At 42.5% G+C, this 25,016-nt stretch overlaps 3 protein-coding genes across 3 annotated transcripts; 2 read left to right on the top strand and 1 right to left on the bottom strand.

Annotated features, from left to right (window-relative positions):
• Window positions 1-1,445: 1,445 nt before the first annotated feature.
• Window positions 1,446-8,934, top strand: grwd1 (glutamate-rich WD repeat containing 1). The gene is made up of 7 exons (XM_083990208.1): window positions 1,446-1,692; window positions 1,802-1,919; window positions 5,442-5,607; window positions 5,692-5,902; window positions 6,803-6,948; window positions 7,734-7,925; window positions 8,314-8,934. The coding sequence occupies exons 1-7, from the start codon at window positions 1,470-1,472 to the stop codon at window positions 8,620-8,622; spliced, it is 1,365 nt and encodes a 454-aa protein (XP_083846334.1). The 5' UTR covers window positions 1,446-1,469; the 3' UTR covers window positions 8,623-8,934.
• A 491-nt stretch (window positions 8,935-9,425) lies between these two features.
• Window positions 9,426-12,298, bottom strand: cdc42ep5 (CDC42 effector protein (Rho GTPase binding) 5). The gene is made up of 2 exons (XM_083990503.1): window positions 12,149-12,298; window positions 9,426-11,281 (listed from the first exon to the last, which is right to left on the bottom strand). Exon 2 carries the CDS (start codon window positions 11,277-11,279, stop codon window positions 10,377-10,379), a length of 903 nt encoding a protein of 300 aa, XP_083846629.1. The 5' UTR covers window positions 11,280-11,281; window positions 12,149-12,298; the 3' UTR covers window positions 9,426-10,376.
• Window positions 12,299-14,719: 2,421 nt separating this feature from the next.
• On the top strand, window positions 14,720-24,798 carry leng8 (leukocyte receptor cluster (LRC) member 8). The gene is made up of 15 exons (XM_083988819.1): window positions 14,720-15,087; window positions 16,016-16,148; window positions 16,473-16,688; window positions 16,905-16,982; window positions 17,194-17,614; window positions 17,921-18,092; window positions 18,169-18,339; window positions 18,554-18,802; window positions 18,891-19,055; window positions 19,177-19,465; window positions 19,617-19,718; window positions 19,839-19,907; window positions 19,992-20,121; window positions 20,232-20,439; window positions 20,533-24,798. Exons 1-15 carry the CDS (start codon window positions 15,047-15,049, stop codon window positions 20,693-20,695), a joined length of 2,607 nt encoding a protein of 868 aa, XP_083844945.1. The 5' UTR covers window positions 14,720-15,046; the 3' UTR covers window positions 20,696-24,798.
• Window positions 24,799-25,016: the final 218 nt, after the last annotated feature.

The raw sequence follows: 25,016 nt of genomic DNA, 5'->3' as shown, positions 1-25,016 counted from the left end.
AACTTTGTCTCAGTCCGTGACTGTGCTCGCTTCATATGGACCGCTGTTATAGACCACTCGGGCCAGCGGTTACAATGTTTCAATTTTGTTGTTTTCGCGCATTTCTTCTTTTTCTCACAAGTTATGGTTTTTACTGGCAAAACGAGCCAGTTAGAAATGAATAAAGGAAAAGAAAAAATAATATCCAGGAGACTTTGTCCCGTCCTCAGGACGTGCGCGAGGGAGGATCAGCTGGTGGCTCAGGTCTAGTGATGTCATGGCTGTCAGCTGCACATCTGTCAGCAGGTCCGCTCAACCACTCCACACACACTTCACAGACTTTAGGAATGAGCTAGATGTTGATTCTGTAAACAGACAGTGACATGCTGGAAATAAGCAGACACTGTACTCGCCCTCGTTAATATTGATTATTGAATTACGTAACGTCATAAATCCCTCGCCGCTGTAGTCCGGTTCATCACCTGTCTCTGTGGGTGTGTAGGCTATCTCCAGGTGAAACAACTGTAACAACTGTAAATCACCTGGTATTGATAAAAGGCATTTATCACCAAAGCTGAACTAGGCTATTAACACGTCAGGTTAATTCATCTTTTCCTCGCATTTTTTCAAAGTAAACTTCCCTTCGCTCACCAGCAGAGCAGAAGTTGCACTTTCTGAGATGGTGCACTAGGTCCACAGTGTTTGTGGATGAAGCCTACAGGATGAGAAGGTGACGAAGGTGAAGGTGATAATAAGCGGAGGGAGGACGACGGAAGCTGGAGAAGCTCCGCTCAGCTGTGCATTCACGTGAGCACCATATAGGCTACTGTAGCCGGAGAGACTTGAATTGGGACGATTTACTGGGCTGCACTACAGGCAGAGTAGCATTAGATTTGATTTAAAATGAAAGATTCTTCTATGTTTCACTGGTTTATTTCATTTGATGTGGGTGGGACCGGGGGAATTATTGAAACCGGGATAGCGGCCTATGGTGATCAGCGACCGGTAGAGCAGGGCAGGGGCGTAAAGTGGGGGGGCCAATGGCCCCTTGGCCCCCCCCATTCCGGCGCCCTTGCTCAGAGGATGTGCCAGTTCCTGTCTCGGGTCCGAGCATGAGTAAGATCCCAAATGTGGAAATGATTAATCTGACAGAATTTCAAACCTGATATTCTCCAGGGGTGGGGGCTTCGATCTGGGATATTACAGGGATTAACCCATATTAACCCTTGTAATATGGGGGCGACGCAGGATGACTATTGAGGTACAGCAAGTCTGGCAACTTCCGAGGCAAATATTTGCAAGTCTGATCCTTCCTGGCAGCAGAGAGACAAGCGCCACAGGATCCAGCTGAATTCCCGTAAATGGGGGAAGAGAGCGAGGGCGAGAGAGAGCTAGAGAGAGGGAGAGAAAGAGAGAGAGGGAGGAGGGGACTTGCCTGGGTGTTTAAACCACGTGGCCGCCCTCCACACCGGAAGTGCGCCTCATCCAAGATGTCTGCGCCTGATGAAGACACGTTTGCCGAGGAAGGAGGCGAGATGGAGGAGATGGACGGCGCTGGCAGCGACGACGACGAAGGGGTTGACATGGAGGAGGAAGGAGCGGACGGAGAGGGGGAGAAGAAGGTGTACGTGCCCGGGATCCAGCCGCTGCAGGCCGGAGAGGAGCTGGAGATGGACCGGTCTGCGTACCGCATGTACCACGAGTGTCAAACAGGCAAGAGTTATTTACCATGGCAAAGTTTGTCAGCGCTGTCATCGTGCACTAAAGTTAACTACAGGTTGAACTGAGCTTTGTGTTTGTTGTTGTTGTTGGTGGTGTTCAGGTGCGCCGTGTCTGAGCTTTGACGTTTTGAGAGACGGAGACGGAGAGAGCAGGGAGCAGTTCCCTCTGTCCATGCTGCTGTGTGCGGGCACACAGGCGGACACAGCCCTCAGTAACAGGTCGGTGCTGCACACACACCTCCACACAACACACACTCACATGAACAAGACTCAATCAGTTGCCCAATCTTAGGTCAAAGCCGCACTCAGGGGCGCCGAAAAGGGGGGGTAAAGGAGACGGATTCTAGGGGCCCATGATGGAGGGGGGCCCAAAAAGGCCCCTAATGATGATGAAATGATAATACAGAAAAAAATAATATGACGCTAAGTTATTAACTAACATATAATCACAAATATTTTATTTTCAATGTCCTGGTAACAATAACTTTATTTGTTTTGGAAACATCAACACCTGCAGCACCAATTAGTTGACCTCCCCTCTGTCAAAATGATGCCTCATTCTGAACAGAGTCAAGTGCACCAGCAGCTGCAGCAGCTGCCTGTCAGCCCACAACTTCCCCTGCCCCAGAACCAGCCCCAGTGCCCCCACATGAGAAAGGAGGTTAGCAGCTGTGTGTGTTGAAATAATAATAATAATAATAATAATAATAATAATAATACATTTTACTACAGTCTCTAAACAATACAAAGCTGAATCTGTTATGGGAAAGATTAATTAAAATTAATGAAATAAAAATCATTTTGAACAATTTTGATGGTTCAAAAAGCATAAGCCCTTCTAAAAAAATTAAATAGAACACGTGCAGTAAGAACAGAGGAGAAAATCTGTGGTGTGTGCAGCAGACTGGGGTGACTGCTCTGTCCAATCTGAGAAGTTCACATGTTGGTGACTAGGGATGTCCCGATCACATTTTTTTGCCCCCGAGTCCGAGTCCGAGTCATTTGATTTTGAGTATCTGCCGATACCGAGTCCCGATCCGATACTTTGGCAATGCAGTAAAGTTTTTAATGTAGATCAACTGTATCATCCCACTATTTTTCTGTTCTTTGTGCTCTACTAGGGATGTAACAATATCACAATCTCACAATAATACGCCCCCCCTTGCGGCCCGTCTTCGCTTTAGACAGATAGGAAAACCCTGACATGTAGATATGTAATATATCCGATTCCTGATCGGGATGTAACGCTCGATTCCGATCGAGTCTGAAACCACGTGATCGACCCCGATTTCCGATCACGTGATCGGATCGGGACATCCCTATTGGTGACTATGCTATTAGTTATATTATAGGAAGTACTATATAATTGTATGTAATGTATGTCATGTACACTCTACAGAGCCAGGTCCAGGACCCTCTTCTGGTTTGTCAGGGAGGAATGTGGAGGAAGAGATGGAAGAGGGTACAGATGAAAGTGAGAGTGCAGAAACACAGGCGACAGAGAGTGAGGACGAAGATGTTGAAAGTAATTCAGAGGAGGATGGACTGAATGAGTGTACAGAAAGAGTCAGGAAGACAACAGAGAGGCAGGAAGAAAAACAAGCTGATGTTGAGGTATTTGAAAGGGAAGAAGATAATCGGTGAAATAAATTAATCAAAATGAATTCCATACATGTCAACTGTCATGTTGTTCTTCTTTCACAAATATGGTAATGATAGTCAAAAATACCATTAAAATGCATAATTGTATGTAAAATAGCATCAAAAAATGTTGCCGCTGTGTTGGGGGCCCTGTAAAGATTCTTTTCATGGGGCCCAAAATCCCTAGCAGCGCCCCTGGCCGCACTAGTATAGTGATTAACAAATGTCCAAAATCCAAATACTGCACTCGACTTGAGTGTTTCATGTTGTAGCTTCCACTTGTTCTACATTTCAGAAGTTGTACTTTTTAATCACTTATGTGGCTACTCTTATCACCTTACAAATAAACATGATTACATGAAATTATTATTATTATTATTATTATTATTATTATTATTATTATTATTATTATTATTATTATTATTATTATCTTTTGTTATCGATCAAACCTACTGATGACATACAAGTGCAACAGGCCAGTCCTATTCACTATACTATAACCAGCTGCATCATAAAAATGAAAGTACATTTTCTTAATTATAATTGGATGATTTTAAATCATGTTCAACTGGACATTAAATTGTCTGGACTTACTCTTTGATGTTAGTATTTTTACTCAAGAGTCTGAAAGCCTCTTCCACCACAGTGGTGGTGAAGGATGCTTTATAAAGACATTATCAGTGATGGTATCCAGGCAACAAGGCTTATTAAACTTTAAGTTTAGAGATGTTTGGTTTGACTTTTTCTCTCATGAGCTTGCATCTGTCATGTCCGGAGGTAAACATAGACAGTTATACATCCCCACATATTCTAATTGTAGTGTGTATTCCAATGTTTGTCTGTTTTTATTATGGACAGATGTTGTGATAAGTTATTTCAGTTTGACTGTGAATGTTTGCTTTTTATTTTCGCTCAAAAAAAAAAAAAAAAAAGGAAAATTGATGATTACACTAACATGTCCCTTCATGTCTTGAGAAAATTATTTGTTGGCCAGTGCCTCTGTGTAGCAACACAACATGCATGCTGCATGTTGTGACACATCTTATCTTTTATCCAGAAAGCTGAAGTTTCTGCACTTGGTCATTGTGATACTTATTACATTTGCAGCCCTCGTATTGACTAATAATTGGCGTTGTCACATAGTGTCAGATAGTTGTCACAGTGTGTATCAGACATAACATTAAGACCATCTGCCTAATATTGTGTTGATTCCAAATAACCAACAAATGGCGATGCACTGTGTTTTCTGACTGCTTTCTGTAACTTATTCAGCAGTTTGAGCAACAGTAGCTCTTATGTTGGATGGGACAACACAGGCCAGCCTTCACTCCCAGTCCCCAGGTGCATCAGTGAGCCTGTGCCCGTTTCACTGCCCGCTGCATAACGGGAACGCTCGACAAGAGCTGCAGTTTTTCAGATGCTCTGACTCAGTCGTCCTTGTCAAACTGGCTCAAATCCTTACACTTGCCCATTTTTCCTGTTTCTTACACATCACCTTTTTTTTTTTGTGTGTCTTTTTTCACCTTTTATCTGACAGCACATAGTGAGATAGACAGGAAAGGGGGAGGCAGAGAGAGGGGGAATGACATGCAGGAAAGGTCTGCCCGACGCGGGATTCGAACCGGCTAGCTAATACATCACACCCACTGACAGGTGCTACGATGAAGTGGTGTTCACTGTTACTCACTTCAGCCGTCAGTGGTCTTCATGTTATGCCTGATTGGTGTTTTATTCTATGGAATTACTGTTCAGCAATGGTAAAAATTTAAATTGAAACAGCTGAAAATATAAGCTTCATGGTATAATCCACAGGAGACGGTTTCATCATCTACAAAAAGTTAGTTTCCCTTTTTCAATGAAGCTTTACAGGTCAGTTAGAGGTTGTTATGAAAAGTTGTTTATGCGCCTTGCTTTTATACTAAAACTCCACACTTGGATACAGATGGCATTAGAGAGTTATCTCTTAAGTAGTTTCTTATCAACTGCATGCACAGTAAGCATGTAAAAACTTTCGTTATCCACCTGTCAAAACGTGTGATGATGAGTGTTGGGTAATTTGTTATCTACATCCGCTTCAGTGCATGTTTTTCTTTCTCTCAGGCTTCTCGTCATGCGCATGCACAACCTTCATGGGACAGAGAAAGAAAAAGAAGGGGAGGAAAGCAGTGATGAAGAAAGCGACGACGACGATGAGGAGGATGAGGACAAGAAGCCGCAGATGGAGCTGGCCATGATGCCCCACTATGGAGCCATCAACAGAGTCCGAGTACGTTGACATTTGTGTAAAACAAAACTGTCCCGACATCAGTCAGTTTTCCTTTTGTTAACGATTTTGCTCCTTCGTGTCCAGGTGACCCGGCGTGGGGAGCAGGCGTTGGCCGCCGTCTGGTCAGAGAAAGGACAGGTGGAGATATTTGACCTCCGATCTCAGCTGGAGGCCGTCCACAGTTCTGCTGCCATGGCTGCTTTCGTCAAACAGCAGAAGGAAGCCACAGCCCTCTTCAGCTTCTCAGGACATATGACGGAAGGCTTTGCTATTGATTGGTCACCTACAGTACCTGGTGAGCAAGTCTTTAACCTTTTACAGACAAAAAGACATTTGCATACTTTTTGGCCTTGTTGCTCCTTGGCTATGCTAACCTGAGGCGACAGCAATATATTCTGTACTGTAACTGTAAATCTGTCCCTAGCTGCGCCTAGTCTACCTCATAATGAGTGAGTAACATGATGAGAACAATCTGTGCTGAGTGCAAGGTGTAATTTTCTCCCACACTCTTTCCTCCCTCAAACACCTCAGCATCAGAGATTATTGTGCACATTTCCAAAATGCAGCTTTTTTAGGTCGGAAACAAACAAAACACAGTCTTTTCCACAACCTCATGTTTGCTTATTGTTTTCCAGCAAAATGGCTTATAAACAAAATTCTTATGTGCATGCAATTTTGGATTTAGAAACATCATTAGACTGTTGGATCCAGACCCGCATAAAATCATTTACTTGGCTGAACTTTCTCCTAAATTTGATTGAAACCTTGGTTATTCTGCTAAATGTGAAACAGGCAGAAATCGTAAAACTCATTAGGGAAGGAAAAAAAAAAGTTGTTGTGTGCATTGCAAAATAGTTGGCAATTACGTATGTGTCATGTATCCACATGCAGTTATAAAGGGTTAAACTGTGCACAGCCAGTAAGAATAAAACTGAAACGAATTGGGCGCGGTACTTTTAAGGAAGGGGACCTCATCAGAGTAGCAGAGTGTGCAGTAGGTGTTGGGGTAGAACAGTAAGATGGTGGTGGTGGTGGTGGTGGGGGGGGGGTTGTATGAATGAGAAAGAACTGAAGTGGAGTCAGACGTTTAAAATAGAATTGATCTGAATTCATCTTGAACACATCAATACGAAACGATAACAGAGATGCGGGTTCCAGCAAAGGGTTAACTGTTGTGCCTGTCTTTTATTAACAGGTCGTCTTGTGAGCGGAGACTGCAAAAAGAACATCCATGTGTGGGAGCCACGGGAGGGAGGGACTTCTTGGCAGATTGACCAGAGACCGTTCAGCTCCCACAGCAAGTCTGTGGAGGATCTCCAGTGGTCCCCGACTGAAGCTACAGTACGTCTGACTCTGCAGAGTAACAGGGATGTAGTGGGTGAGAGTGTCGTAGATGGTGACGGTGGTTAGCACTGCAGCCGCACTGCGAGAATCAAACCCCACTAGGAAGTTCTCTGTGCTCGTCTGAACTAAATCAAAAACTCATGCGTGCTAAGTGCTAGACATGCATGTTGAGATTTGACATGCATGTTCGCTGTCCTCGTCGCCCCCCCCCCCCTTGGTCACAGTGCAGGCCTCAGAGTAGCTCTCCTGACCCTGAACAGCCAGTACACGTCAAACACAGGGGATGAATTTCTCCCCAGGGATGATTACTGTCGGACTGAGCCTTATCAGCTTTTTAGAGATGGAAGAACAAGGCGTGGAGAAGAGAAATGACTGGAATGAATGGTGTTGTCTTTAAAAACACCATCTGTTGCTCTGTGTTGTGACTAAGAATGACAGGCTAAAAACATGCTGTCTATATGCTGTCTATATGCTGTCTTAGCTGCCAGAGGTGGTCACTGAACCAGTTTGTGGTATGTGGATGTTCACCTTACATCTGAACTTTTTGTTTTTACCTTATTGCCCTGCACTGTGTACACCCTAACTGGCATTCACACTCACACAAAAGCTCCTCCTAAACACTACAAAGACAAAGCATCCAGTGTTGCTTTATAGAGATACAGGGAAGTTCCTTATTAGTGAAGAGCAATTAGAACCACTCCTTGTTGTGTTAATCTTTAATGTTGTGTTAATCTTTAATCTGAAATTGAGCTCAGAATCTGTTCTCTCTTCCTTTGTCCCAGGTTTTTGCATCTTGTTCAGTGGATCAGTCTATCCGTGTCTGGGACATCCGTGCACCGCCCAATTCAATGCTCTCAGCCAATGAAGCTCATTCATCCGACATCAATGTGATCAGCTGGAACAGGAGTGAACCATTCCTGCTTTCAGGAGGGGACGACGGGCTTCTGAAAGTATGGGACCTCCGACAGTTTAAGGTAAAAAAAACAACAACAACAACAGCAGCCTTAAGTCTGAAAACAGACTTAAGGGCTTGTGTTACAACACTATTAGATAATCTCACACCTTTGCAATGTGGCTGCCCTACCCAGCTAATTATTAGTATAATTGCATCTATTGCTCTTGTCTGTGACACAATAGCGTGTAATTATTCCAGTTCTTGCCTCACTTGTAATACAGGAAGTCATTTTTATTTTAAAGGAATAGCTTGACATGTTGGGAAATACACCCGTTTCCTTTCTTGCCCTTAGTTAGGAATAAATGTCAGATAAAATATTTAAAGCAGTAAAAGCACAGACTTATGAAATAGTTAATGTTGTGTAGCCTGATGACCCCTGACCCTCACTGCTCTCGTTCCACCTGTAGACTGGGCGGCCCGTGGCCAACTTCAAGCAGCACAGCGCCCCCATCACCTCGGTGGAGTGGAACCCCGTGGACTCGAGCGTGTTCGCCGCCTCGGGAGCAGACGACGTCGTCAGCCAGTGGGATTTGTCCGTGGAGTCGTGTGACGTGGGCGCCAGGGTGGAGGGGGTGAAAGACTTGCCCCCTCAGCTGCTGTTCCTGCACCAGGGTCAGTCGGAGATTAAGGAGATCCACTGGCACCCACAGATACCTGGTGTGATGATCTCCACGGCTCTGTCAGGATTCAACCTGTTCAGGACAATATCTGTGTAGTTTGTTTGTGTGTGTGTGGGTGTGTGAGCGAGCGTGTGTGCGTTTTAGAAACAGATGACTAAGCATCTACATGAGTCCTATACATTTAACGTGTGTAATGAGCAGCAAATCCAAATGTTTCTATTTTAGAAGCTTGAAATAATGTACATAACTGACTGTTCAGGTAATTTTTCTTACTGACACTTCCCAGCTTAGACATCATATGGTGTTGTAATCTTTACCACCAAACTTTCCACCTGTATGTTCGACAGATGTGTTGACTATTTTAGGCATTCCCTAGAGCATGCTTGAAATAAAATGTTTAAAACCAAAGTTGTTTTTTTATGTGAATGTTTTCAAAGACAGAGCGTAGGTTGTCCTGTGTAGTTCTAATGAACAAAAACAATCACTTCACATAAAGAAGTGGCGTCACATAAAAACCCTACGTATTGACGCCCAGTTTCCTTTACAGGAAGCAGTAAGATTGAGATCTTGGAGTTACCATCCTGCATAATCAGGGGACAGTACAGTGGTGCACCACTGTATAATAAACTTAACTACACTGTTGGCATAAAACAGTGGAAATACCACGCACATTAATTTTCCTTTTGTCAGATTCTGGAATGTTTTACAGCACTATAGAGTGTGTCTCAGAATTTAGATAAAAGGCAGACAGATATTATAGCGCACTATAATGAATGTGGAGTGATTCTGGACACAGCCAAGGTCATGGGATCTTCAGACAATACTTTCCCTTTTTTGCTTTAGATTTGCCCTAGAATCATTTCCAAAAAAAGAGTCATAGTCAAGGCTGGTGATTATTTTTGATCCCGATAATAGTTTTATTGTTTTCAATGTAATCTTTATGAAACCACAGGTTAATGTGTTTAAACCAGCATTTTCAATAGATGAACATTATGATATGATCTCTCCCTTTTACAGCATTATGACATAACACATAAAAAAACAAGCACTATACAAGCAAAAAGCATGTACAAAAATACATCGCCGGCCCCTAGCATTTTAGGGTCAGTCCAGCCCCACAGCCCCAAGAAACTTTGGTAGGTATGAAAACGTACAATATAACTGCATTCTGAGAACAGCTCTGATTTGGTCTAATCCAGAGAAACAGTGTCAGATTAGTAATGTGACAAATTCACAGTAATTCATAATAACTTTATTTTCTGACAATGTCTCTCTGAACTTTTTGTTTGTAAAACTTTTCAAAACATGCAATATGAGAAAAACTAATAAGACACTGGTATAACACGGTACAATAATGTAAGTACAGCTCCCTTTAAGGCACAATAAGGTAAAGTTCAGTCAACACAACAGATGATTTGTGAACTGAACTGATGGCAAATATAAGACATAATTAAAAAACAAAAAAACAATGCAAGCATTATTCATTTAGCCTGAATCAAACTTTCCACTGATCCTCAGTTTCATAGCAAAGTTTCCAGGTGAATGAAATGAACCAAAGTGCTACAAACATTTCACTGTAATAACCTAAATTACATTTTTTTCTGATTTTGATCAAAGTTCTTTGGTAAATCTGTCACCCTTTGTAGATAAAACATACAATGTCTTTTCCAGTTGAGCAACATCGTCTTAACCGTATACCTCTGAGTCTTGAAAAATCCAGTTTGCATTCATATATATTCTGTTTAAGCCTCCCATTCAAATGATACTGAAGTGATGAGTTAAGGAAAATACAGTATCCTTGATTTACTCAACAGCAAAGTTTGTTTTCACAAAGAAACCATACCTGCCCCCTATAGACCAATTTCATCATCAAACTCATCTTCAAATGTGTAGCCTTTTCCTACTTCCCCCTCTTCCTCCTCCTCCGAATCAGTCTCTGAGTGGCAGCTGTCGACCCTCCTACTGTCCAATGGGGTGACTCCTTCATACTCTGAGCTGTGCGAAGAGGCAGGACTAGGTGGCAAATCTACTTTGTGATTGGTGAACTCAATTTCACCCTCTCGGCTCTCACCCCTCGTTGGACTTTGACACACCAGCTGATTCTCATCCTGGAAGTCAAACCCTTGACCTTCTTCCTCCTCAGATGCCTGGCGAATGATCTCCTCTCGTTTGTCACTGAATCTCACTTTTGGTTTTAACCCCTTTGGCTTGATCCCATTCCCATCTGGTATCCTGCCGTCTCCCACCTGGTTTCCATCCAACCCTAACAAGTTCTTCCCGTTCAGCTCATTCTGCATGTTCACAGACATCTCCGTGGCCCCTTTGCCCTGCTTCGTTTCCACCGAGGATGTGCCACTTTTGGGACTGAACGCATCTCCCTCATCTGAGTCAAGCCCCAGTCCATCCATGACTCCTAGTACATCTCCCAGCATAGACGGCCCTAGGTCCAAGTCCAGGTCCAGGGTGAATGAAGACACTGATTCGGAGTGATGAAGCTCATTGTCCTGAGGGCTTCCCGGAGCATCTGTATGGTCACTGTGGTTGCTTGCCACCTCAGAATCAGCAGCTGGCATTCCTCCTGGACTCCCCTGGTCTGGGCTGGACTGACTTGGGCCAAGAGTGGACAGGAAGGAGGTGTCCCCAAAGGCATCACCTCCCCTTCCAATGTGCATAGTGTGGCGAAAGTCACCTAGTGGCGCTGAGATCATGGTGGGGTCCAGGCGAGGGGCCCGAGATGATTTGTGAAGTGGCATGACTGTAGATAGATTGAGGACGGGATGAAGAAGAGGGAGAAATAGTCAATGTTTTTAAAGACACGACAGAGTCAATAAAAGAAGCAGCACTCTGAGCAAATGAGATAGCATATAAAAATGTGCAAGTGAATACTTGAGCCCTGGTCCAACCTCCTGATAAGACAGGGCTGTGTAAAAACCTCAGCGTGTTGTGCAATATTGCAGGAGACCAATGAGCATTTTGGCACTGGTGGCTGTGAAGGCCATGCTGAGACTTGTACTTGAAGCTCACACATGCAACGCTAGCACATACTTTTCTCTACCCTCAGGGGTGTTTGTGGACAAAAACAAGACTATAAAAAAACTAAACTGAAATTACTGTCCCAAAACTTCTGGGCTGTGTTACCTTGGTGGCCATTACATACAAATGTCAGCATGACAAAACTATTCTTGTTGTTGTTGTTGAGGTCAATGCAACTATTTAAATTAATAATTATTACAGTAGGTGTTAGCCAATAATACCACAGATATCTGATGATGTCTTTTGAGCCATTTCAATCACATCTTCCTTCTTTATCAGCACCAAAAACTAGTTTACACATTCAGAAGCTTATTCTCAAAGCTAGTAGTCTATATGTGGGAGAGCTGGATTTGGGAAAGGGGGGGTGGGGGGCTAACAGGCCTAGTTCAACCCACAGAACTTTACAATGATGATTAAAGTAAATTATATATTACATTAGTTAGATGTAGGACTCGCCTATGCGAAGAGCGCACGAGGACAGCGTTTATTGACTAGGCAGTGAGCGGATCGTTTAGATCAATGCGAAACTCAGCTAATCGATTGACCTGAATGAGCGTCACCAAAACAAGTCAAAGTATGGAAAACTTACTTTAAAGCGTATATTCTGGTCTCTGGTTGGCTACCTCCACAATATCCAACTTTTTCATGTGGCTTTCGCCCTCGCGCGTCCCTCTCGACTTTTCCCTCGTTCTTTTTCTCGCCGTCGTTTGTCTGTGTGAATTTTCTTTTTCTTCCAAAGGGATGGGCACGGGGTGAGGAAGTGACGCGACAGATATTAGGGAGAGCTGGATCAAAGTGCTGCTGTCGACTTCACCAGACATTGTAAAAATATAAACCAGACCGGCAGTCAAGTTTCCAGAGAGTATTTTTATCCAAATTTTTGTGGGCTAGAGCTTACTGGTTACGAAACAGGACAATATGGATGCATGGGAGTTCATGTGAAAAGGATTATGTGTTGGAATATCCATTTAAAGTAGGCTATCAATTTGTTAGTGGTGTCAACCTAAATGATTACTTAAACTTGATGATTAAGATTTAGAATACCCACTGAGATCACAAGTTAAACCCTGTCATTATAGGCATACCGTAATTATTTCAGTTTTCCATTTGTTCAAGTTCTATTTAAAACAGCTATTTTTAACAAATCCCAGTCCTCAGCACATTTGTATTATTACATCTAAATCTTTAAAATTGAGATGGGAGAGGATAAATTTACATTCAGACCATACACTTTTTTGACAGATGTAGAAAAGTGACAATAGGGACATAGATATTTCTTGTTTGGATGAATTGATTGTTGGAAGTGGTCTTGTTTGGGATTTGTTGACAAAACAAAAAAATACACACAAAATAAACACTAAGTCAAATTATTAAAATAACTCAATTTTTAGGTTTCATTTATTACTATTATACAGTTCTTTTGATAATTAGTCAAATTACGTTTTATTTACAAACTTTTAATGTTGAATGTTTCAAAACTCACTGCAAGAAATTAATATGATCAGCCTAAATTTTCTGTCAAGTTTAACAGACACAAACTTGCTAAAATCCCCACTTTTCTGTAAAAAAAAAAAGAAAAGAAAAAAAAGAAATCTTAAGCCCTAACTTCTAGGGTAGCCTTACATGACTGAAGTCCTATAGTAAAGAAATTTTGTCTGGCTATGGTTAAATTTAATGTGACGCCAGCATACCAGACAAATTTTACTGTACACTGCAGTTATTATGAAGGGTTTAACTTGAAATGAACTGCAATTATGCTGTATTTTATGGAAAGCAATCAGTGAAATCTGCCCTGGCATATTGCAATACTTATCTGACAAAGCATATTTTTTGAAGAGTGTCTGTCTGGTGCACACTGAGTCACATGTAATAGTCTATAAAAAAAAAAATAAAAAAAAAAGACTAGAAATTGCCTGAATTTGGTTTCAACAACAGCAGTGGAGCAATGATGGCTTGTAGGAGTAGGCTATTATCAAGCTTCCTCTCGTGGGTTAAAGAAACAGAGGGTTCACAAAACCCTAGGTATTCATACAATAGCGCGGCTGTGAGTCATTGTTTGTGAGATTGTCACAAATGCTCAACATATTTGTACGATGATGTAACCGACGTACAACAATGGGAACAAATTATTCATTCAGCTGGCACATGATTTCATTCACTGTGAGAAATGGACTGGAAATTACAGTTAATACAGTATTTAAGTTATTTTAAAGCTGTGCCCCTAAAATCAAACTGGATTTTTCCCACAAAAATTTGATAGGCCTATTTGAAATAGCCTATGTGTAGCCTATGTCAGAGGTCATGAGTCCTCCATTCACGGTTGCGGTGTAAAACACTTTCTTCTGAAATTACAGACAGAAATGTTTTGTTTAATTTGGTACCAAAATGTACCACAGAGGAAAATGTCCTTAGAAAGGTATTGTAAGGCCTACTTTTCATTGCTGTGAAACAGCAACTCATTCATGAACCTTGGAGCAGTTTTAAACATAATTCACACTCCACAAGAAACCCTACCTCCATAGAGACCTCTATAATAATTGTGGGGATTAAGTGTGGGAGAGACTCTCTGACAGGAAATGACTCCCTTCTATGTAATGCACACAGCAGGCGACACAAACACATATCCTGCAGCTGTGTGTGCTTCACGGGAAGGGAGAGGGAAAATGTATGTAGACTAACCTTGTGGGAGAGTAGATTTAAGATCTATAATTCTTAGGGGGTTAAAAACAGATAGGAATTGTTTAGGGTAAAATTATTGCTGCCCAGCTTTACACCTGACCCCTAACCCTTACCTGCTGTTATAATGTTATTAATGTTATTAATTATGACTGCATGGATATCTGGTGATTCATAAAGATTATAGGTTAGATAATGTAGTCAAGTTTCTTTTCCTTTTCACCAACTAAACAATTTAGGAAAGTGTTGTTTTTAGAGTGTTCCTGCCCTGTGTTTAGCTCCGCAGGTACGTAATGATTGACAGGAAGAATGCCGAATACGAGTCTGACCTTTGTGCAAAGTAGGCATTTGATTGGTGGACCTCGGAGGGGGCGGGACCAGCGCCGGGAGGAGGTTCTGTAAGGTTCTGCCTGACAGGAGCTACTCTGGGCAAAAAAACACCCACTACTCCAGTACAGGACGTCACTTGACTTGGCCAGTTTAACTTATCTGCCATTTTGTATCTGCACAGTCTGGTCAGACGAAGTCAGTCGCTAACGTAGAAAGAAGCAAATATGTTAATGTTAACTTTATTTTTTAATTTGTATCTCTAATAAATATATCACCGTTTATTTTGTCAGGGTAAGTGGTGCTCTTCAGGTCGTCTGACTGCGCTTGGTGTAACCAGACAGTTGACATCGTGTCCGACTTCATCTTGTTTACCTTTGGCTGTAGCAGGAGAGCTAACGCTAGCGTTAGCGTTAGCCCACCCTCTCGCTAGCCTACGCTGTGTTAGCGTTAGCTCCCAGCGCTAACCCAGATCTGTGGCGAAATGGCGGCCAACACGGCACAAGCAACCCCAGCAACGAACTGGTAGGTCGCATTTTCTGGCCATATTTTTCACAAAACTAAGTGAAAGAGGCGATAGTCGCACAAAGTTATACGATAGTGCTAATAAAGCAGTGGCCACCAGTTTCATATTAGAGTAAATGGTAATCAGCTAAGCTCAGGGTGTTGTCAAATGTTAGCAACACACAGGCCGTTGACCTGGTTAACAGAAAGCTAACCCGTGATCTGCTTATAACATCTATTATTTTGCATAATATCTTTAGAGACAAGATATGTTATATTTCGGTTTATGTCAAGAGATGAGGTTACTGGTGCTGTTTGTCTCGTTACTAAGTTAACGTTAGCAGACAGTAACGTAACTGTTATTCCTTTTAGCTGAACAAAAACAGGGCAAGCTTCGCGTCGACTACAGTGTGATGTTGACGACTTTTGTCGCTTTTGTCTTTACTTTAACCCCGATGGGTCAGCTAATACATGTACGATGCTGCCAAATGGACTGTAGTGAATATATTGCAGACAGTTTTCGATATAATATGTGATCTGTTGTGCACGTGAGACTGAAGAGAAACGTTAACGTTACAATTTAAATCAGTTCTGGAATGAGCCGTTGACTGTATTTCAGTTGATAAAAATTGCATTATTCAACGAGGGGCATAGGTTATCTTATGTCTGTTAAATCTGCGCTCACAACACAGCAGAAAATACCCGTCTGCAAAACGACGCTTCAAATAATTCAATAGCTCTACAAACTTAATCCTCAAGAATAACTGTACGGTCGACTGAATATCTTTAATTGTCGGGTTCTTGGAGAGTGAACACTGAGATATTCGTGGAGGTAGGGTTTCTTAATGAACTAACGTGCCAGTTTGGTTTAGCTTTTGCTAATCAACTGACAACTGAGTGCCTGTTTTAGATTCTGAAGAAGCCTTGACTAATGTTGTGTTGATAACAGGTCCTATGGTGCTACCGGAGATGGCCAGGTTCATGAAAACCCAGAATGGGAGAAAGCTAGACAAGCACTAGCATCCATTAACAAGAGTCAGAGTGCTGCTAAGACCACACAGGCCAACCGGACTACAGCAGAGGTGTGTGTTTTGTAGCATTATGCCCTTGAATTACCTCTTGTTTTTTTGTTCTGCCTCTACAGAAGTTGTACAGAAAGCCCTTTTATTCTGTGATACAGAATTGATATGTCAAAACTGACAAATGCAGTGCAAGTCAGGCATTTTGCCAATATAAGCTGGGAAAAGTGTGATGTTTAATATGCTATACAGTGTTCGTTTTGTTAGTAGTTACATAAACATTGAATTTAAAGTTCTTACTGAATCGACTTTTCTGGGCCTGTTTGCAGAACATCCTCTATATTCCCTGTTATAACTATGGTAATTTGTGCATGTGTGTGATTTCAGACTGGTCAGTTCCAGCCAGCAGTGACAGACTCTGTTGCCATGCAGCAACAGCAGCAACAGCAGCAGCAACAGCAGCAGCATCAGCAACAACAGCAACAACAGCAACAACAGCAGCAGCAGCAGCAGCAGCAGCAGTACTATCCATGGTACCAGCAGACCCAGCAGCCCTATCCTGGATACACATACCCCTATAACTATTACTACCCCATGGGTCCAGTAAGTAGAGACAGGAATTTTTGCTCTAAAACATGTTACCATAACAACTTTTAATAAAATCTGATCAACTTGTTGTTCAGCACTGTTAGCTTGTTTGTATGCGTCTCTGAATGTAACAGCTGATGCTAATGGATGGGGATATAGCTCTTAAGGTACACTTGGGTACAAATAGGGAAAGTGACACAAATTACAACATGGTCTTTTCTGAATTTCCAGTATGGAGCTGCTTATCCACCAAATCAGTATGGGGTGCCTCCAGGGCCTTACCCAGGAACACCAACCTCCAATGGACAGGTACGTAACAAGGTTTTGTTGAGTTGGAGAAAAATAAAAGTCTGAAATTATGTCAGGGGTAAAATCATAGATTTAAAATTTGACAGTGACCCTATGTCAGTTTTTTAAATGTTCCCATCCCATTTCACTGTGACAGAACATATTTGCTCTTTTATTTATTTGGGATTTTTTTCCTACAGCTTAATAGTCTTTTCCTTTTGTCTTATTGTAGCCTCCTCCAGTACCAGGCATGGAAGACCAGTCCCCTAGCTACCCTTCTCAACCACAACCCCCTCCCCCTGCCAATCCCCAGCCACCCCAGAGCCCAACCACCTCGGAGAAACCCCCTCCTCCCCCACCCCCATCTATTCCTCCCCCACCCAATTCCCAGTATCCCCCTCCCCCATCACAAAATGCTTACAGTGCCAACAACTCCATGCCATACCCACCAGGTGACCCCAACCAAATGCAAATCTACAATCACTCCCAGGGAAGGCCTAATTATGGCCAGGGTTTTCAGGCCCAGAACACCTACCAGCCCTCTCAGAATAACTCCCAGCAGCCAAGCCAGTATGTACCAGGCTTAGGCAGAGGAGACGGCAACAAAACCAAAAACCAAAAACAAGGACAACAACTTTGGCACCGCATGAAACGTAAGATTTACTGATGATGATAACATGTTCAATGTTTTCTTGGCTGAATGAGTTTGATGTGGGTGTGAGCTATCTGATGCAGCTGACACATTTTATACCTATCATAATTATTATTATATTAAATTTAGTATTTGAGTGTGTTTAATTACTGGCTAGTTTCAGGAATGTTGGAAAAACTATAAAAGAAAAAGAAAGTCACTTCAGGTTAAAGCATGCAGCTGTGGACAGAAGGCAGAAAACTGTTAGTTATGCAAACAGTTCTGTTAGTTTTTATGTCTTAATTGTTTTCCTTCCTGTTGTGTTCAGAAGCTCCTGGGACATCTTCTGTGAAGTTCAATATTCCCAAGAGGCCCTATCAGGTTCAGTGTGGTCCAGTGTCCAATCAGGCTTTCCCTCCGGGCGAGCAGCCTTCAGGATTGAATCCAGCGCCCTCCTCCCCGGCTACTGCCAGTGCTGCACCTGGAGGTGCTCAGACACGGTGAGAACTGACCTCCTCCATTGATTTCTGTATTTTTATATGAAAAACATATTTACTTTGTATATATTTGCTCCAGACCCCAGGACTGGCCCCAAGCCATGAAAGAATATGTGCAGCGCTGTTTTACAGCCTGCGAGTCGGAGGAGGACAAAGATCGCACAGAGAAGGTGCTTAAGGAAGTCCTGCAGGACCGGTTAAAAGATGGCTCTGCTTACACTATTGACTGGACTCATGAACCACTGCCAGAGTGAGTTTTGTTGTGGTTTACTTGAACAAATGTTAATTATATTTTTAAATCTTATGAAGTAAGTCAAAATAGCAGCACTCAGGCTAAAAGTCAAACAAATACTAATTTGCAATGCTTTTATTTCTTTGCTCTGAACAGTTTTGTCATATTGTTGCCTGCAGGTTGAACAAGATGTTCTTTTCTAAATTATTATCATTTTTGTTATTATTTGTAGACTAAAGGTAAAGCAGTCTCGTTGGGAATCTGTCACATCCCAGAGAACGTCAGATAACTCAATTGGCCGTGGTGGAAGTACGGCGGCTGCAGCTTCAAGAGGCAGGGGTGGTGGACACAGATTGGGCCACTACAGGAATATATTTTCTCAAAGGAGTCCATCCTCTAGTTCATCGCGCTCCTCCTCGCGCTCCCCATCCCCCTCACATGGCCGACACAGGGATCGCAGCAACCAAAGGCATAGGCGAAGGTGAGACACCGTTTGCCCCCTTTTCTTTGGAGACTGCAGGTGCTGGGTGTGATTCCTTTCTAAATTTCTTGTGCCTCTGTGCCTCCAGTGATTCCGGCTCACAGTCAGACAGCAGCATCTCCAGTGACCTCCGACCTCAGCTGTCAAGGAGAAATCAGAAAGGAGGCCGTGGTCGTGGTAATGACAGGGACAGAGGACGAGGAGGTGGAGAGAGAGGACGAGGAAGAGGAGGAAAAGCAAACAGAGGAAGACGGTAATTATTTTTAATATGTTGTTACAAAAATGGCGACTTTTGTGTCCTCATTCATCACCATTTAGTTTTCACTACCCCACGCCATAGGGATGGCTTGTGAATAACTTCCCCTTTCTCCTAGAAACATGGACGAGGCTGGTGTTGGAAAGAAGAGGAAAGGTGGAAGTGCTGGTCTGGATTTCCACGACCCCAACAGAGAAGCAAAGAAGCAAAGCAGAGCAGCTCGTTTCCACAAGCAGCTGCGCTCAGAGCCCCTGGTGCTCTCCATCAACGCCTTGGACCTGCCCGATGGGACACAAGAGTGCCTGAGCTGGGAGGACTGCCCCATTGTGGGAACCTGTCAGGACATCACCAAACACTACCTGAGGCTCACCTGTGCCCCTGACCCTTCCACTGTGCGCCCTGTACATGTAAGTCCTTCTCTTTCATCCCTGTTGTTATAGTCTCCTCAGTGTAGTTAATATAATTCAGGCCTCCTTACTGTGTGTGCACAATTGAACCTCCTTAATCAGACCACAAAGTCCCAGTCTTTGATGTATAGCAATGTTTTTCCATTGTTAGGTGCTCAGAAAGTCTTTGCTGGCTGTGAAGGCCCACTGGAAAAACAACCAGGACTATACCTACGCCTGTGAGCAGATGAAATCCATACGACAAGACCTCACGGTTGGTTATCTTTACATAGATTTTTTTGTCCCTCTGTTCTTGTCTCCTTAGAGTCAGATTCTGTATGGGTATGGGTATGTTTTTCTTCTTTAAAAAAAACCTTTATCTGTCACTATCCAGGTCCAAGGGGTGCGAACTGAGTTCACAGTCGAGGTATATGAGTGCCATGCACGTATTGCTCTCGAAAAGGTGAGTCATTTAACTTCTACCAGTTTTATTAGCTGAACACCACAACAGGACATTTAATATAACCTGAATATTAATCGTCTTTAGGGAGACCATGAGGAGTTCAATCAATGTCAGACCCAGCTGAAGGCCCTGTACAAGGATAATCCCTCGGAGAACATAGGAGAGTTTACGGCATATAGATTGCTGTATTATATCTTCACTAGAAACTCTGGAGGTATGCTCTCATTGATATTTTGTCACTATTGGACAGTGCATATTATGTGTTCTCACCCATCGTAGATGTTCCCTCACATTTAACCTGTGATCGTTCACCTTCCCCTCCAGATCTGACCACTGAGTTGGTGTACCTGACTCCAGCACTGCGGGCAGATGTTTGTGTGGCTCATGCCCTTGCACTCCGTGCTGCATGGGCATTGGGAAACTTCCGGCGTTTCTTTAAGCTCTACCTTGAAGCCCCACGTATGGCTTCATACCTCATTGACAAGTTTGTAGAGAGGGAAAGAAAGATTGCACTTCGGGCCATGGTCAAAACGTAAGTCATGTTCCAGGTGGATGCATTCACAAAATGTGGGCCCTCATAACTTATGTGGTGACCTATATTTCTCTTTCTTCTTTCTCTCTGCAGGTTCAGGCCCGATTTGCCGGTGCAGTATGTGCAGTCCTCTCTGGGCTTCCCTTGTTTAGACTCCTGTATGGCATTTCTTACTGGGCTAGGTGTCACCTTCTTTCAATCTGACCCCGAAAAGATAGACTGCAAAACCAGCACAGCCGCTTTGGCTGCATCCTGAGGGGGGGAGGGTGGTAGCACAGAAAGGGAGACACTAAGGGACCCTCATAGATTCTTGCATATTCAGTGCACTGCACTGCAGACACCTCAGCCAATTCAGAAAGACTAGGGGCAGACTAACACCTGTTGAACACCCATAGAGAAAAATGCACACTAACATACTCTGCTGCAAGACCTAGATTTCAGAATGAATCTGAGATAGGAACTGTTGTTAAACTTGAGGAAGAAGGCCTGCACACACACCATCACTCAACTATTGTTAGTTATTCTAATCCCCATGTTATCTCACTACATTTATGATGCCAGGAAAGTGAGTCAACAGATTAGATTTGGGATCATATAGTCTCAGCGCTTACAGGCCAGTTAGTCAGAGAGCCAGATCAGGGAAGCGCTGCCCCTCATGGTTCCTGTTCCTTTACCACCGTCAGATGTCAAAGCTAACAGTGTTCTGTTATGTTTTTTTCCTTCCTCAAGTCAACAGCTCCAAGACCTGAAGAATCAAGTCCCATCAATCAAAAGGGAAACACAAACAGCCCCTCTTTACGTCACTTATCCTGGGGTTCTCTGCTGTTTGAAGTCAAGCCTATGGAAGCAAGTCAGCGTTTCCTCTTAAAAGACTGTGAGATGATGCGATGAGAAGATGGCAGCAGTGTCTGAAAGAAGAGATGGTGGTTTGTATGTCCCGCCCTGCATCCTGTTACCTCAGTGTATCTACAGCTGGTTGTGCGTCCTGTCCCTTGTCCCCAACCTTATGGCCTGAGAAAGCTATGGACCTGTGTCTAAAGTCTCGTTCCTGATTGAATCAAGTAGTATTCATCTGTTGGTCTAAGTTATGAAATGGTTGACCAGCACCGGAAAGAAGTCACAACCAATGACATTGTGTATGATAAAGGATGCAGGCAAGTGTTCCTCATCACGTTTATCCTCACTCCTCCATATCCTGGAAGCTGAGCTCCATCTCCAGAATCAAAGCAGCCACAGAGAGGAAGTTTGCATCATCCTCAGGTAGAAAATGCCGCCAGCACACCGTGATCAACAGCGAAGCCCAGTAATGACGTCCGTCTTAACCTCACGAGCTGCTCTTCAGAAGAAACGGGCAGCTAAGATGGAATCTACAAGTCCAGCCGAAGGTTGTGCAGCACGGAGCATCGAGGGAAACATGCTGCTTATTCACAAATGAGTGGTTTGTATGCTGCAGTCTGGCTCTGGTCTCTGCAAGGCTGGTAAGAGAGAGGGACTTCTCTGGAAGGAGGTGGATGACAACAAAACAGATGTTGCCTCACATCTCTTCTTTGTTGAATGTTTTAAGTCTTGCATTTTATGGACAGCAGTATTGGCCTTTCTCGGGGAAAAAAAAGGAAAAACAAATTATGGAGCTGCAATCAGTTTCATGAAAATTTACAGGTTGACCTTGGACAAATCAAGTAGCACCACAGATTTGACAAAATTCTGAAAGGCAGAGTCAATAAGATCCCAGAAATATTACTGCATAGGTGTTGGCTGCTGTTTGAATGACATGAAGTATTTCAATGCAGATCAGTTTTAAACGGATGTAGACAGTGATTTAATAAAGAGAGAGATTTAAGTGGAGTGCAGCATTGTGCTTTTATGTCTATTTTCAGGAGAAATGAAATAATATCCTAAAATAAAAGCAGTAATTGTAGTCTCATTCTGGAACAGAGAACTATTAATCCAAGTGGTGGTGGAATTGTAGCAGAATAAGTTTCTGTTTATGTGATTTGGCCTTTTTCCTAAAGGTTTTGCTTTTCAGGACCTGCAATAATATTGGTGCGCACTCAATTAGGTGATGATGATTAAAAAGTCTATAACTCTTTGGGACCCTAACCAACAGAACATTTCAAAAAACTTTAAGCTTCTTTCAGTCGTATCCCACAATTTGGATCCTCGTAATGAAAGATCTTGCTGAAACTTAAAACGCAGATTCACATTGTTCCAAATAATTTGAGTTATATTTTAACAGTATTATTTACCACCGTAGAAACATTGAGCCCATGGTATTTATATCTTTGGTGTAACTGACCAGAGCACGAGTTGGGAGAGGCCTGCTGTACAATCTACATGTTTACTTGTCTAAATAGTTTATTTTTGTAAATATTGTATAATATTGATGTGATCTCTTTTCAGTTTGTGCATAGTTTATTTTTATTTTCACACATGGGTAAGTGTGAATAGTTTTTTTTTTTCTCCTGGGTTAAACAAAACTCATAGACCATTTATGTGAATATGTAAACTTTCATGCAGACAGGTCTGGATTGGATTGTGTGCACTGTCTTTTGTCAGCATCATTACAGTTGATATAGCGTAGGACGTCATGATTTGCCAGTGGTAGGTTTTTCCTGTAAACGAATACAAACTCTGACCAAATTTTGGCAAGATGTCATTCTCAAATCCCGCTGATAAGAAACACATGGTTTTGTCCTTTTTTCTTCAGGCAAAAACAAAACACAGTACATCTTGTCACTTGCCTGCTTTGCAGCATAGGCAAAGAAATTTCCATCAAGTTGACAAAGTGCTTGTTAATACCTGGATCATCACTTCGTTTTTGTTCACCTGTTAACCATTATTTCAGCAAATACTATGTAATGACAATGATCTCAACATGTTTTCTTTCTTCCCCCTTCATCTACCTGATCCCCTGTCCTCTTTGCTCTTCCCTCCCCTCATTCCCTGAACCTCTCTCACGCACCACCAGACTTCTCATTCCTCAGCTCGTAGCACTGCTGCATTGCAGGAGCACATGGAGCGATGATAAGTGGGCGAACCTCCTCCAGACGCCAGCCGGAGAGAGTGAATTGTGAGCAATCCAAGTCTTGGTTTGACCCACTCAAGTTGAAGCCACACAGCTGATATAAAAAAAAATACATGGGAGCCTCACGTAATGAAATGTGAAAATGTTGAATCTGCTGCTAATGTGATTTGCTGCTAACCTCAATATTTAAAAAATGTCATTGTGCAACTTGATACCTGTTTAGTTTTAAACATTGTTTGAGGATTGAGAAACTTGCAGTGTTGTTTTTTCTGTTTGTCCAGATGCATTTGCATTTTTGAGTTAAGTTTCTGCAAAAAAAATGTGGCAATAAGGTCTTTTTTTTTTCACCCAGTTTGTTTTATTCTTAAGAACCATTTGACTTGTGTTTGCTCAATAGACTTTGCTCAGTTGTATATTGAAGTCCAGTTTTGAAAGATTTATCACTCATAATCTAAAATGCATCTGGACATACAGAACATGCTGAAATTCATCTGCATTTAGAATATTTTGGAACAGTTTTTTTTATTTGACTGGCTGGTGTGTGCTCCCATGCTAAGAATGACCTCTTGGTTTCTTTACATGTTATGAGCTATGCAGGCTGTGATGATAGTTTGTTGCCTTAGGCTTGTGTAAATGTGAACTTTTTACACAGGGTTAAAGTGCGTATATCTGATGTCTCAGGTTGAAACAGACCAGGATGTTAGCTTTACTCTTTTTTTTTCTTTTTTATTAGAAAATCCACCCCAGATGACTAACAATACACATGTTCATTTCGGATGTTTTTTTTTTTCTTTTCTCCCCCCTCCGATGCTTGAGTCATATTTTCAGTATTGTTTGCTCCCATGTTACTGTATATCTCCATCAGTCTTTGTAACTCCTTCCTTGATAATTGGCACTGGAAGAACTCCCATCGTTTCCCACCATTTCCCCTTTAACTCGTTTTCATTTGAGTTGATCTTGTCTCTGTTCCCTCTTCCCCCCGCCCCCCCTTTCCTCCCCGCATGCTGTCCTCTCCCCTCTCCTGCTCTCTCCTACACTTCTCTAACCAGTATTTGTTCTCTTCTCATCTTCTCTTCTTTTCCTTTAATGTTGAGTATGTTTGTGACCGTTTGCCGTGTGCAACTAGTCACTCTCACTAGTAAGTATTGTATTGCCTCTGCAATGCTTTAATAGTTTATGTTGCAGCTCACTAACAACTGAAGGTGAAGGTATATCTACAATGCCTTCTCCCCACCCCTCATTTCCCCATACCACCTGATATGAATACTGCCATTTTGTGAATATTGTGTACATATTATCTTTTGAAAAAAATCTAATAAAATAAGTATAAAGGGCACATGGTCTGGTTTTTAAATCAATCCTGTGATTCACAGGCTTAGCCAAATGGATACAATGAGGAGCACAAGAATGAGTCAAGTTTTGGATCGACAGTTTATTGTGAAATGTCAGAAATGTGGAGTGAGAGGCACCTGTGACACCATAAGACTAGAAATAAAGAGATCAGCTTAGTTACTTGTCACAATGAAGACATTTCCTGTCTAATTTCCCTTGT

The sequence above is a fragment of the Trachurus trachurus genome (genome assembly GCF_905171665.1).
Source record: "Trachurus trachurus genome assembly, chromosome: 16".
Classification (NCBI taxonomy): Eukaryota; Metazoa; Chordata; class Actinopteri; order Carangiformes; family Carangidae; genus Trachurus; species Trachurus trachurus.
This window is presented reverse-complemented; position numbering and strand designations above follow the sequence as displayed.